This window comes from Leptinotarsa decemlineata, unplaced genomic scaffold (genome assembly GCF_025532065.1).
Source record: "Leptinotarsa decemlineata unplaced genomic scaffold, Ldec_3_MD MMD2_tig00000008_RagTag_RagTag, whole genome shotgun sequence".
In the NCBI taxonomy this organism is placed as follows: domain Eukaryota; kingdom Metazoa; phylum Arthropoda; class Insecta; order Coleoptera; family Chrysomelidae; genus Leptinotarsa; species Leptinotarsa decemlineata.
In genome coordinates this window covers 808,878-825,004 of record NW_027412537.1, presented here as the reverse complement: position 1 = coordinate 825,004, position 16,127 = coordinate 808,878, and the positions used below count along the sequence as shown (strand labels likewise).

Here is a 16,127-nt window from a genome sequence, read left to right as displayed (position 1 = left end):
TTAAAATCCTGACTTTTGAACTCGAAATCACGACTTTAACCTAGAAATTTCGTGTTTAAAGCCGCAATTTCGAGATTGAAATGTAACTTTTTTAAAAAAAGGTAAAACTGGTATCTCTGGCGTAGAATAAATCTGAAAAAAGCACTTTGCCCAAACACCAGAATTGCATACTCTTCTCGAAGCGCGTTTCACCAACCAAGATATGACAGTACTTGTTTTGGATTTCGAGTTAAAAAGTTGGAATTCCCAAGAAACAAATAATGAATACATGTGTTTCTTTTGCGTTTTCTTACGAATTCGATTCACTGTCTTCAGTGTTAATGTTATCTCTTGAATTGAAACTGCTTTTTATTCATAATCCTGCTGCATACTTCAATAATTTTTCAAAACCATTCTTGTATAACAACGTTGTTGGTGAACGGTGATAGTTATTTTTCAGGATTGATTGTCCTTTACCTATGAAAACTTGTACTCTTCATCGTCAAAGTTTTATTTAAATACTTATTTAAGATATTCAAGGGAATAATGTTGTCTTGATTTTTTGTGCATGGATCAGGTATAAAGATAAATCAAGTGACATAGATTATAAATGATGTTTTTAGCATTTTTAACACAAGGCTATGGATTTTTATAGCAGTTGCTTTTTTTTGTTGACAAAATTAATATGCTGTGAAACATCACTAGTTCAATGGTCAATGCGCCAACTCCCTTTGAAATACTATATAGAAGACATTTTTCTTTTCATGAAATTAACATTTGTGAATAATTCGCCAGAAATCACGTCGAAATATTATTTTTTTTCAATCGAATGAAGGGTTTCATACTTTTGAATGCACGCCTCTGATCATAATCCGCAGGCGCTGACTTTTGAGGTTTCTTCCCAGAATTTATAAATTGAATTTGACTATAGAAACCTGATGACTGTTTCTTTCTATATGTCGATTCAGCATTTATTTTGTAATAGTAGCCTCTGGCACAAGAGAAATGAAAGAGAAAGATTACTTCGCTAGAAGAATATTTCAAACAATATTTTCTTTTCTGTTTCGAAACAATTCAGCTCAGAAATTTCACATGTGAGGATTATTCTGGACAATTTTCTACGTCATTATTTCTAACGATTACAGTATTTGCTTGTAACTATTTACAGACGTAGTGGATGTGGATTTTGATGACAGTTTAATATTCATGTAATCATGTATAAATTACTGGTGATTTATTGAAAATTATTTTTGTCTACGCTGTGGAACTGTCGAGTTCTTTAATACTCACGTTGTTACTTATATGTGGTACTTTTTTTTCAGCTTATTTACAAGTTGCTTTCGAAACTTTGCAATGAAAGCACATAAAAAATAAATCGCTACAAGCACATATTTCCACTAGTCCTTGATTATTGATTTGACAAACATATTTAAGGAAAACTCTGGGATAGGAAATTTAACTAGCAAAGCAGCTACTCCTTGATTTACCTAAATACCTTATGCAATATACAATTTTCAGAACTTACAGATATAACTCGTATTCACATTAAACACAATTCAGTAAAATTGCGGTGTAATCTTTCACGATTAGGAGAAAATAAAACTTACTGAAGCCGAACGAAACAATGTTTAAATGATGATTATATTTGGAAATAGAAATATTCGCATGAAGGAGAATTTCGTCCAATGAACCTTATCCATAATCCTTCAATCTCGCAGTCATCGAATCGAAAACAAACTTTGCAAATTCTAACATTCTAAGATGTCTGACGTATTCAAAAAACACTTTATTGTGAGATTTCCACTAAACGATTTTACGAAAACGCAACACGTGTTTCGCCATATAATGGCTTCTTCGGGTGGGTCTAATAAAAAAACATAGTTTATAACTAACCTTCGATATTTATTGTTAACATGCAATCACTTCATCCATCTTTATTTTATAAATCATAACATGTTCAAATGAAATTATTCGATTACAAAGTCCTTCTGAAGACTGAGTCATAAAAATCAACCAAAGGTTATGTTTTACGAAATATACGTGGAAATTCTAACAGAATCTAATGGTTATTTATTCAAGAAACATATTGTAATGAATTAAAGAATCAACTGTCTTAAGCAAATTTATTTTTAACAATATTTCACTTTCACAACTAATTTATGTTCGACACTAACGCTTAATTTATCTTTACAGTTCGATTTATTTCGAACGCACGATTCACTTTATATAGCGGCAACGATCACTGCAGATCTCTCTCGTCTTTTCGGCACTCATCTAGAATTGTCGTTGCGGTTTGTCGATCGCAATGTGGATGAGATAACGGCCAGGGCCGGCTTCAGAATAATTACAATATTGTGAGATTTTTACTAAACAGTTTTATGAAAACGCAAAACGTGTTTCTACTTCATAGGCTCTTCACCATAGGTTTTTCTAAAATTTTTCTTTATTACTTGTTCTAAATGGCCACATGTCGTGATAGATGACTGTAAGAACATAATATATAAAGAGAAAATTCGTTATGTTGAGGGTTTTTCATCATATGACCACTTTACTGTTGAGAACTTCCAAATGGCAATACTGATTCAATGCAGAAATGCAGAAAAGTTATTTTATAGAAATCTCAATAATATTTATAACGGGCATTAAAAGGTGTCGATTTAAAACAGTTGAAGGTTTTTCTTTACTAATCAGTTATTTCTTCATAAGTTTATTCAGGAAAGTAATGCCGTTACTGACATTTTTTTTAGAAGCTTTCAAAAATCATACCTTCAGCATCGATAGCGAACTCAATAGACATGAGGGACGTTTACAGATCAACTATCGATTAGTCGTTGCTGAGACTACGACTTCGTCCTCACAGTCAAGGCATATACCACTAATGGTGTCTCCCGCAGTTGCAGACAAAATGTTTGCTTCTTCAAGCCCTATTTTACCAGGGCCTATCAGCTCGGATTTTGTTCTCTCTGATAATGATATATTGTTTGACGTCTTTCACACACGAAAAGCTTCAGCCTCAATTGAAAGCAGAAGAAGATACATATCGAATTGTTATGCAGCGAAAGTACAATAGATAGTTCAAATCCTACCACGCCTATATTTGAGAAGTGTAGATAGCTAGAAATATAATGTTGAATTGCCTAAAGTAATAAAATATCTACAGTTCATTTAAGATATGAACTGTCTCAATCTCGGAAAATTTTTCCTTATTCGTTTCAAATGATCAATATTGTATGGATTCTGGAAGGTATTTGTTTCATTCAACTGCTGGAAAGGTGGTGAATATGCAACATTATATTAAAAAAAGTTAAAAAATATTGTTGAAAATGAAACTGAAATTACCATAGTGTCAACCACCTTCAAACAAACGTGAAATTACCATGGTGTATCTACTGAAATTTTCTAGAAATGAACACATCAATCAGTATAGTTATTCATTTGAAAACATTTTTCAAACATTATCTCTCTTACTTAGGTTAGACAGAATGTTTTGTTAAAATCTTAGATATTAGTTATTATTTATTCATCAGGTATATTTGGAATATATATCAGACATGATTTCTTTCATGCGGTGATAAATCAGCCTTGCAGTCATTTTGTGGTTTAGAGCACTCGCATATAACTTGATAAAAATAATGACAATAATTCTTCATTTCCTGAGACTTAAATAAAAGTATGGAAATGGTCACAAAATGAAAAGAAAAAGATTAAAATTCCACAATTGATTATACGTATGAAATTGAATATCACAGTAGACTTATGAGGTGTGAAATGAGTAGTACAGGTAATGTGAAATAGAGAATATCTATGATTCCCAATTCGACGGGTAATATTCATCTGAAGAGTAAAATGGTGTTTCATACAATACATCTTTTACATTATTCTTGAAAGAGTTAGGAATTGATATATTTTCAATGCATAGCGGTACTTTCTCTAAACTGAGAAATTTTAGAATTTTGTTTGTAACAATCATTAATGCTCGATTCTCTGGTAATTCTTCCAGTGAATCAGGACAATAGATATAGGAAACTGTCAGATTTCATCAGTTCAAAACAGATATCCAGTATAACTTCCCGTGAATATTTAAACAGTATATAATTCATTAAGTAAGAAGTGCATGGAACTGTTACCTCTACCTTCAATCATATCATTTTCATAAAATCTGGAAAACATCCTGAATTTGCACACCCTATTAAAAACCCGTCAAATTTGTTCAATTGCTTACCTCTATTACGTATCGGTTTGCATTTTCGTATAAAGAAAAATTTCATAGTATCTTCTAGGAATACTGCCTTCTACGCCTCTGCTTTTAAAACCCGACCTTTGTCTTTCACCGAGATACGCTCTTTGCGCTCCAGTGAATCAACCGCAGTGTCATCAACTTACTTTCTTTTGTTTGTTTCAGTTGACGTTCTGGTGGATGGAAAGCCAACCAGGGTAGAGCTCTGTGATACAGCTGGAGAGGTAATTTAACGCTTATTTCTTACTTATTGTTTAGCTTCAATCGATGCTTTTTGCTTTACATTTTGTAAGAAAGAGTTCAATAAAAATTTAGTCTTCTATGCCTGACCCACCCCCGTGTTCCCCTTATCTACAAGAAACATTCCGTTCAAGTAAAAACTCCCAATAGACAAATTTTGGAGGCTTATTTTTATAGTTTGTACTTTAGTTTGTACAGTACATTTTTCATCATTCCTGTGAGTTTATTCAATACAATGACTGGCCGGGCCTTTGCCTGAAGCTACGATACATACAAAGTATAGTATTATTTTTCAGCGTAATCAAGCAAAAATTAGAGCCTGACTATCAGAGGTAGTGTTTGTTACTCAGAGATCCATCTTCGCTTATTCTAATATATTATAACGACCTTTTCAAAAATACAAAATATTCATTCGCTGATGCCAGCCCACTTATCTGACACTGCAGATTTTCACCGAATAGAAGTTTTACATCTAAACGAAGCTTGAAATTGGACAGCAATGTCCTGGGTTAGTAGCATAGGTAATCCCGGAATGTCAAGGATAGATAGCGTCTTCGTAATGGGACCTCTTCGTTTAAGATTGTTCATATCAGGACAGTTTGGTGGTTAAGCGTAGCAAAACAGCGGTGTTTGGTGTTGGATAAGAAAACTATCAAGTGAAGAAAAGAGAAATGAAACTTTCTATGTTTATTACCACTTTTATTTGTAACTAACGTTACTGCAGTTTCGTCCTATAAGGACATTTTCAAATTTATACAATATTGTATGAGTTTAAAAATGTCCGTACAGACGGCTCAAAAACTAAAGAAGGCTCAGGATGTGGAGTGTACTCCAGATCACTAAGCCTAAGGATTGAGTGGGGAATGGGAAGAAATACCAGCGTGGCCCAAACAGAACTTGCTGGTATCTCAATCGCCACAAAAGAAATAACCAAGAAAAGAATTTCTGGCAAAAACATAACAATCTGCACTGATAGCAGACAAGCACTATTAGCCTTGAACAGACAGCGTGTTACTTCAGGGCTAGTACTAGAGTGCCACCAAGATTTAGCCAAAGCCTCGGTAGATAATAACATTATCCTGAGGTGGGTTAAAGGGCACAACAGGAGCAAAGGTAATCGCATTGCCGACTCTTTAGTCAAGGAAGCGGCTGAACTAAGAATTTTAGGACCCAGTGGCACCCACGTCCTGATGACTTCGACAATTGCGGAACTAGTCAAATGTTACACCCATGCTCAATCCTTAAAGAGATGGGATGAAATCAAAGGATGTAATCTTGCCAGGATCACCTTGGGCGACCCTGGGAAGCTGGCGCCGAAAAAATATCTGGCGATGACCAGGAAAAATCTACGCCTTACAGTAGGATTTCTGACTGGCCACTGTCAGCTAAGAAAATACCTACATAATATGGGGCGAGTGGACACACCTCTATGCAGGATGTGTGAACAGGAAGATGAGACTGTCAGGCATGTCCTGTGCGAGTGCCCGGAGTTATTGTCAATAAGAGAGTGTGTGTTCGGTGAGTCTTGGCCTACACCTGCCGATATAAAGGAGATGTTTCCCAGCGACCTTTCCACCTTCCTGGAAAGGACAGGATGGACGATGACCTAGGAGGACAACTCCTCGGGAGGATCTACAATGGGTCATATGTGGCCTAAGTGCATGGGCTTACACTCACCCCCCCTACTCTACAGACAGAACGTTAGTTACAAATAAAAGTGGTAAAAAAACATAGAAAGTTTCATTTCTCTTTTCTTCATTATGCTTTCGTTCCACGTAGTAACGGCTACATCCATCAATTTATTGAAAACTATCAAGGTTTGACAGTTAATACTCTTTAAAAATGTATTTCTGCTGCATTCTTGACTATAAAGATATGAGTGCAATTTTGGGGCTCTTGTATCATCTTCCATTTGCAGTAAGAGCTGCAATCATTTCAATTCGGCGAGCGATGCCGAAGTTTCGCTTTGCAATGAAGTGCCATTGGATGTTTCGTTTGTTTTTGATATTTGTGTTTGGAATTTTCTGTAGATCCCATAGATTACGTATACGTAAGGGAAGTCATCAGTACCAGTACTTACTCAGGGTTGTTCCAGAAAGAAGATCGAAATAGCGCTGTCTGGTTTAGCCTTCGAGTCCCGGTGTCATCTAGTTGCTAGCTTGCAAAACTAGCAACTAGAAGTAATAATCTGATCTAATATTTATATTTCTGGACCAGGAATCCTGGTTTGAGTTTTCTGGCAATCTCAATTACAATCTGTCAATTATAAAGGTGTGTTGAAGCAAAATAAATTAGCGAATAAATCTCATCCCAATTTCCTTAAAAAAACTACTCATGTAGACTCCTTACAGAAGTTGCCTGAGTGAAGCAACTGTTCCAAAAATCATTTTGTTTAGTAATTCAACTAAAAGAGTGCAATATACAGAGATACGGTTAGTGCAATGTGATCAAAAGTTGTTCTGGTTCTAACATTCGAAGCTGTTTGGCAAGACATGATGCGTACAATCAAAAAATCTCAAACAGTCCGAAATAGTCTCGGACACTTCGTTGAACCAGAACGCAATTTGAGAAGACCACTGTGCCACCTATCGTATATATGAGGAGACGAAGACAAGAAAATACTGTTGATCATGTCCAATTTGTTATGTAGCGTATCCTTGTAGTCAGTTCAAATGTCATCTAACCTCAATCATCAATTATTTAAATCAAATAAATAAAAAAAAACATCCTAGAAAATAGCCCAAATAAATTTTCACATGAATGCGCATGAGAAACGGGAACAGTTCTCAACAATTCAGCCTTGAGAGCAAGAACTATTCGGGAAGATTCATCAATCCGAACTTATTCGCAATAAACTAGAACGCTCTGTATCAACTGTGCATGATCCTGACGTCCTAACACCTGACTTTCGTAGAACCAGAACAAATCTAGTATAATATATGATAGTAGTATAATATCATAATATTTATTATTAAATTTATACAGGGTGTTAATTAAGTATGTACCATAAATTTAACAGACGATTCTTTAGGTAATTTTAAGACGAAATGTTTATCTAAACTTGGGTCCGCAAATCCTTCGTTCTCAAGATACAGGGTGTTAAAAAAAAGTTATTCCTAAATATCCTAAATATCCTTTACCTAATTTCGTTGTAATTTGGCAGTGATATTTATAACATCAAGGAGCTAATTCAGCCCGAACGGGATTCAGTTTATTAAGTCCAGTGGCGTCTCGAGCGGGATTTGAACGAATATTAATGACTTAAAAATGTACGCCACTGGCTTTTGTGCAATTTTTATTATTTATTTGTATTAGGCAATTAGAAATACAACTTTTTTGTCTTTTGAATTTTTTTCGTATCTTGTTTAGTTTTTAAGAAAATAAAAGTCGACCTAATTGCGTATCCCTGGACCTCACAAGGAATAATATGGGGAATTGAATGTTTCCTTTGGAAATTATTATTTTTACAATTTTCCATTACTAATTATGTAACATTAACAACAAATATTAAATAATATTAACATCTAGACTAACGAATTGCACTAAATTAAGTGTTGGAAGTGGCCTCCTTTGGCTTCAATACAACCGTCTAGCCGCCGCATCATTGAATTTCGCACTCTTCTGAAAATACCATAAATTATAATCAAGGGTTGCCTTGGAATACGATTGCAGCATTTAATTAACAACTTGACAGTTGTTGTCAACTTTATAAGCTTTTAATTTATAATTGTTATAAACATAATATTTGTTATTGTTACATAATTAGTAATGACAAATTGTAAAAATAATAATTTCCAAAAGAAACTTTTAATTCCCCATATCATTCCTTGTGAGGTCCAGGGATATGCAATTAGGTCGACTTTTTTTTCTTAAAAACTAAGCAAGATACGAAAAAAATTCAAGAGACCAAAAAGTTGTATTTCTAATTGCTCAATCCAAAGAAATAATAAAAATTGGACGAAAGTGAGTGGCATACATTTTTAAGTCAAAAATATTCGTTCAAATCCCGCTCGAGACGCCACTGGACTCAATACATTGAATCACGTTCGGGTTAAATTAGCTCCTTAATTTTATAAATACCATTTCCAAATTACAACAAAATTAGGTAAAGGATATTTAAGATATTTACGAATAACTTTTTTATTTTTATTTTAACACCCTGTATCTTGAGAACGAAGGATTTGCGGACCCATGTTTATATGAACATTTCGTCTTATAATTACCTAAAGAATCGTATGTTAAATTTATGGTACATACTTAATTAACACCCTGTATATCACACTTATTGGGATTCTGGGGTTAATGAAGATCCATGCACTATGATACCTCCACAAAAAACTAAATTTTTTGTGTTTTTTCATAATAGCAATCAGATTTAAAAATTGACGAACTAATTTTTTGACACTACAATATTCCAAATATTCATGAAAACTTTTTCATCTTCTGATGTTTATTTAGATGAATTATTACTTCATCGACATTATTGTTCACACGTGGGACATGTATCGTTGCATAGTAACTGTGCTAACAGACACTGTCTTAATTAAAATGCAGCTGTCTTTGGTAGTAACTGATCGCTGTTGGTTATTCACTTCGCCGATTGTATATAGAATGTTATTTAGATTCATTTTTGATTAGTTTGTAGTAGGATATCATATCTATATGTAATACGTTTAGGCCTTTTCGTTTTCTACCAAACCCATGTGAGAAAAAACGTTGACCAATTTTTTCATCCATATGTACAAATTTACTGTTTACTGTTACGTTTACTCTTTTTTGAAGTCAAATCAGGTCATCTTTCGAACATTGACCATATTCGTGGGTTTTCAACCTTGATCATACCATGCTTCTACTGGATTCTTCATGAAGTAGCTTGATTTGTTGGAGATCCCAACATCACAAAATTTGGAACTTCGAAGAGGATGGGAATTCGAAGGACTAGATTCGACTGAATTTACTTAGAGCAATATGTGGCAGAAGAAAGCCAAAAACTGCTAGGGTCATTTTAATATTCCCACATTTCAGGACTGCTTTTTATAACAATAATAATAATTGGGTGTTTCTCAACGAAAATAAAGTTTTGCAGAACTAACGGATAACGATATTAATTTTTCAAGCTATGTCCTAGAATTTTTGAAGCATACGATTTTTATTGACATTTTTTGGACATTTCTCCTTCCTCAATCTAAAAAAAATGTAATGTAGGTTTAGAAAACACACAGGTTTAGAAAACACAAACTTCTAGTTTACCCTGATGATAAGCTGTTTATTCTTCAACTCACGTACTTCATTCCGATTTCAAAAAATGTTTTGACAGTTTGGATTCTGTTAATTTTCTATTTCTGTTGTAATCTTGATGTTCATTCCCACGTACTCTTAACGGCCTCATTGTTTCACCAATATACGAATAACTTTTACAAGTTACAAGGTTTTTTCTGTGCTGTTTCGTATTTGTGTGTATAGATCTAGGAGTATTTTTTTGTTCTACAAGAACATTGTAGCCGTTATCAATTTGTTGAATCTTTTGAAATAGTTCTGGTATATATGGTATGACTTTAGTTGTGAAAGGTGTCGATGGTTGTTGTATTGGTGGTTGTTGTAGTTTTACTGTTTTGTAGAAAGAACCATTTATTGATACATGATTTTTTATTTTTCTTTCAAAACAGATTTTATCAATTTTTCATCTAATTTTTTTGTAGTATTGCAAATTGTTGTCGCCCCATTGTAGAGACGGTTTACTTTTCACTTTCACGACCGTGGTCTATAGATTTTTATACCTGACGTTTCGTCTACTACTGCGGTGGACATGATCAAAGGCGATGAGATAACGGTCGTAATGCTCGAGTTATTGTTTCCGTTGTTATCAATGCAGAAACAACATTACTGGTATTTGACTCTTGATAATTTTGAATATGCGTCTTTCGATGAACAATTCTATCAATATGATCGGACGACGCCGACGAACTATGTTCTTGATCGTGGGGGTGATTAAAAAAAAGGTCATCTTTAAACATTATTTCATTTCATTTTTGTAATTGCTTTTTAAAGGTTTATGTTTCAAGTGCACTTTTATATTTTTGATACACTTGGTAGAAACTGCAAAAGTACTTGAGTAGCTATTTCCTTATCTTGGCGTTTTGTTAGCGCCGCCGTATCGAGATAAAAACTGCTACGTAAGTGCTTTATTGAAATGACTTATGTAAATTAAGGATATTACCACATTGTTATAAGGATGCACGGTGTTATTGTTTCTTTGTTGACAAACGATGTAAGGTGCGGGGATCCAGGAGTATTTCTGAAAACATAATAAACCGAGGAGTCGTCTTAAATAATGATGATTTATTAGTGTAGCTACTACAAAGTCGAACTATTATTAGAGAAGATAACGTTAATTGTGCCCTTCTCACGGCACAATATATCCAGCAGGGTAGTTTGATATATTTAGTTAAACATTTTGTGAACTTTAGATGGTTTTTAAAGAAAAACGCGCCTCTTTCATTTTGAATAGTGCATTACATAGACACTAAAGATCCATCAACTTGTGTTTCAGAAGTCATGAAAGTTATTCTATCATATTTTTTTTCAAGGACAAAACAAGCACTACAGGAAAATCTTTAAGTCGTTCTTAGAGCGGTGCCTGTACCATGGCTGCATATATTCCCTTTTCAATGAAACAAACTTCTAACGGAAAACATTGGTTCAACAAAATTTGCGAGCAAGTTATCACCTCCAAAAATCTCGTCGTCCAGCAGTGGCGCAAAAATCCCAGTGGCGCAAAAATCCCAGTGTCAAAAACCCTACTATGTTTGTTGATGCTCGCATTTACTGCAAACTTAGGATAATTGAAAGCAAATAACTTCATAATCAAAGAATTAGGGATAAACTGTTTGGCAATCCTATTGGGTCGAGACCTTTCTAGTCGGGAGCTAAAGCTGTTAATCATTTCTTAACAAAATCCACAATCCCACCACTAACGCGAGCGGATGGTTCAATTGCAACAATAGCCATAGAAAAAGCAAAGAAAAAGCTAATCTACTATTCAAAATGCCGAAAAATTACTGTTCGGCAACGTCTACTCAGGTGAATTTTGAAACAGCTCAATCTCAATTAGGCGTCCGTACCTGATAAAGTCCGTCATCGTTCTTAAATAGTGCGCAAATGAACTCGCACCAGTATTTTGCAGACTTTTCAATCTGTAAGAAAGGGGAAGATAGCTCGCGTTCAGCCTATTCCCAAAAAGGGCAAGAAAAGTCTTCCAAATAACAATAGAGCAGTCGCTTTGTTATCAGTGATATCAAAAATCATGAAGAAAGCCGCAAACCACCCATATCCTTAAATATTTGAAAGGTTTTAACATCTTGAGCGATCATCAATACGGCTTTCGAAAACAAAAATCAACAGACGACCTTTTATCGTATGTCACCCATATTTGGAATAACGCAATCGAGAAACATGGAGAGTCAAGAGCTGTTGCGCTTGATATTTCTAAGGCGATTGACCATGTGTTGCATGAGAGTTTGCTGGCCAAACTTCGATGCTATGGCTTGTCAGATCATTTTTGTGTTTGGCTCTCCAGCTTCCTGATAGAAAGCTCCCTGCAAATGGCCATCGATGGACATCTCTGGAATACTTTTACCATCAACGCTGGTGTTTCCAGGGATCCATATTGTCTCCAACCTTCTTTTTATTGTATGTCAACGACATAATCGAAAAAACCAAGAATCCAATATATTGCTTTGCTGATATTGCATATCTTAATGAGGATCTAGAAGTGATTTCGAATTGGGGTGAAAGTAACCAGGTTCAATTCTATGCCAATCCAGGCATCGGTTTTCTCCAAAATGATAAATGTCTGCGATCCAGATATAATAATGTCAGATCAGACAATTCCGCTTTCTGCTTCGATAAGTTTGTGGGGGGTTAAAATGGACAGCAATATATCTTGGCACAATCATGTCGGTGGAATTGCAATGGCTACTTCTCAAAAGCTTGGAACACTGTTCCGAATCAGAAAATTTTACACACCTCGGCAACTTTTGCTGCTTTATAAAGCTTAGTTCAGAACTTCTTTGAAGTATTGTTCTCATGTATGGAGCTCCTCTCCTAAGCATACCCTGAAGCTGCTGGTTTCCATTCAGAAATGAACCATCCGTTTGATTGGAGACGCGAATATCACTTGCAACCTGATAGTTTGGAACATCGAAAAAAAGTTGGGGATTTGTCTCTCTTCTGTAGATACTTTCACGGGAAATGTTCAAGTGATTTGGCACATTTGAGCGGTATATATTAGAAATACGCGACGGACTGTGGCTACTCATCGTTTTGACGTTCAACTCAGTACACCTCGAACTTCACTGTTTAAGTGGAATAAACTTCCCGAGAACATTTTTCCAAATGGATTTAATCTCCAGCGATTCAAATCCAATGTGAATCGCTACTTACGCACAGTCACCGCCCTTAGAACGTCTTGAGGATTTTCATGTAGTACTTGTGTTTTGTCCGAAAACGAACAAAACTTTTTGATTGGCTAATGTTTGAAAACAACATATTAGATAGGAACGAAATATTTTGACTTTCTAGTTTCCCAAAAATTATTCTTTCCTAAAAATATGCCCCTTTACATTTGAACATATTATTAGATATTGAGAAACTCATGTGAATGATTTAACGTCGAAATCAGTGATGTTTTGAGATATCTCATTTGACACATATGTTGAAAAGAGAGGTAATTGGTGAAATTGAATGTATTTTTCCAAAATCTGAGTTTTCTGAAAAGCAAAAATTGAGGCTTTTGTATCGTATAACCATCCAAAATGCCATAAAAAATAACTCGCAAGTCCAAGTGAAGGTAAGACTCCATATACTTTCGTTTATTTATTTTTTACGATTGACAATTCTTCCAAAGAACTTTTGAATAATCCAAAAATGTGTTACTAAGTCTTCTACTACGGATATCCATATGAAAGATTTAGCAGTGATCGGATTCAAAAGCATCAAATAAATTTTTAAAAACGTTGTCAATTACCTTGAGTAATTATCTAAAAAAATAAGGCATGATGCCTTGAAGCCACTCTAAACATGAACACAAAATATGACACTGCATGACACTGCAACCTTTTCTGGAGAAAAAAATTAGAAAATTCTACTGCACAGAAATCAAAAATTCTAACAGAGGAAGATTTTTTTTGGTTTCTGAATAAAGTGCCGGACGATAAATTCCAAAAGATAATTTCGATGAAAAAAGAAAAACAATTAAGTGTTACTGAAAGAAACCAGACAATTTTCAGAATGAGGCTTTGACAAGTACCTACATTTGTTATTTTGATTGATTATTATTAGGGTTAATGAGAAAGGTAAACAGAAATATCAAAATCACGTATGGAATTCGAAATTTACTTCAATGGTACAAAGATATAAAACAATGCAGCCACAGAAAACGTATAGTGTACAACTCGTTTGAAAAACATTGTTCACATTAATGTGACTTCAAACTGTCACAATTGTGTGAAAATGTTGATTTCGAAAATTACTCTAAAATATACGATTTTCTAAAACAATTGTTCACTTTTCGTGAATCACGTTTACCAATAATCTTTCAGTCATATCGTATGATTCCATTCATGAAGTTACTTGTGAGAACGTGGTAAAAAATAATTGTAATAATAATTACAAATCGTAATTTAATTACCAGATTTCTAGAAAATAAATCAAGTTTATCAAACAATGCATTTGTTTATTATAACAATGTTTCAAGCAATGAGAATGAAACATTTTCAAAATATCGTCAATGTAACTTTTATCATTGAAAAAACAAATCAACTGGACTTTGTTTTCAATTTTGTAACGTCTTTGATTGTTTTTTTTTAATTATTTTTCAGTGAGTCTTCAAAGAAAGAAAACGTCCAGCTTTCAATTTGAAATATTATCGAAATTTCATCAACATGGAGGATGTTGCGAAAACATAATAGAGAGAAATTGAAACGATACATTTTTTTTGCCATCGCATTATTGTCTATTCAACTATTCACGAAGTATTCAATATTCCTCAATATTCCAGTTTAATGGGTTGCAGTATTTTTTATTGTTGAAGCGACCCAGTTGAATGCCAAACCACCCGTTTCTACATGTATTTCAACCTCTTTTTTTTGTTCAACTGAATTGTTCTAAACTTTTGAACTATGTTTTAGCGTAACATGGCTCAAAGTTAATTATTCTTGTGTGAAAGCACGAATCGAATGACAACTCAATTATATAAAGGCGTACTAAAATCATGTAAAATGGTTATGAACCGAGAGATCAAATCCTTGGTTGCCTTAGCCGGATTTGAATCAATGACCGATTGAGTGCGTATTCAATGACTTAGCCATCACTTTACTTCAACGTGCTCGCTAAGTTGAATTTGATAAAATTGAAAACTCCATAAAATTTTAAACTTTTTTTCCTCGTCAAGCTTTGCTCGTTCTAGAACAAAATCATAAGACGAAATGTGTAACATTAGTCAGTGGAAAAGTTTCTTGATGAACGTGTTTTTATTTAATTCAACATAAACAAATCTTCGAAGTGTGAGTATCCATATAGTTATGATTCAAATGTGGGTTAGTGATGAAATTATGGAATGAGTCTGCTGAATCCCGAAAATAGTATTGACAAACAATTGTTTACATACAATGGACGATCATGAAAGAGAAAGAATAATGAATTTAAATAACTGGAACACGAGTATCCTTTGAATATTACTCTGTCCTTCAACACTCGATTACGGGTGTGCTATTGATTGGATTGCCTAATTCGAACTATTGAAGAAAAAAAAAAGTAAGAAGGTAGGATCAGCATGTTTTGCAATGCAAATTGAAATGTCAGATTTTGAACTATCAATACGTGTTGAATCTGTGAACAATATTGTCTTCGAGTTGAACTCTTAGGTACACTTTTGTTTGCTTAACAGTCATCAAGATTATATCGAAAGGGGTATATTTTTTAGAAAGATTTTGTTTTTGGGAAAAAAGAAAGATTTTATACTTTCACGTCTTTATCTTTATATAAAAAATTGTGGCAAACTTCCAAAGGAAGAAAGAAAGCAATTAAGTTCACCATAAATTCTCAAATATATGTATATTACTGGAGTTTTTTCCCAACACCAAATCGTTATTTTTAACACCTCGACACGTGTTTCGATCATCAAGTGATCATCTTCAAAGAGGAAGATTAAAACTAGAAACTAATGCGAAGGTAACCCTATTTATGCTATATAGGTATCATACAGGTATACCAACCTAAATTAATTTTACAATTTTGCCTTATCTATTATATATGCCTTATCTATTATAAATGTTTATACAAAACAATTTTCAACTATATAAAAATTAATTTCACAATATTGCCTTTCTAAATTTATTTTTGCAATGTGTCCTTATGTAGTTATCAGTAAACCCAACAATATTATTTTATTTTATCAAGCTATATAGTATACTCTTTGGTATAGGTCCGTCATCGTTATTCATAATATTATTGTGTTTACTTATTTCTACACTCTCGTAGGCATGTAGTTGCCTGTTGTTGTTAACATGTCTAACTAATCTTAGTCAACTGAAGTCTATGGAATGGTTTTGTTGCAAAATATGATGGGCGACTGCTGATTTTTCAGGTCTTCCATGTTTTAAGTGTACCATGT

At 34.0% G+C, this 16,127-nt stretch overlaps 1 protein-coding gene across 1 annotated transcript in view; it reads left to right on the top strand.

Moving 5' to 3' along the window:
- Nucleotides 1–16,127, top strand: part of LOC111507688 (cdc42 homolog) — a 106,277-nt gene that overhangs the window by 75,947 nt on the left and 14,203 nt on the right. The window contains exon 2 of the mRNA XM_023163039.2: nt 4,382–4,440. Within this exon, the coding sequence (XP_023018807.1) occupies nt 4,382–4,440 (59 nt within the window). The remainder of the gene's footprint in view (nt 1–4,381; nt 4,441–16,127) is intronic.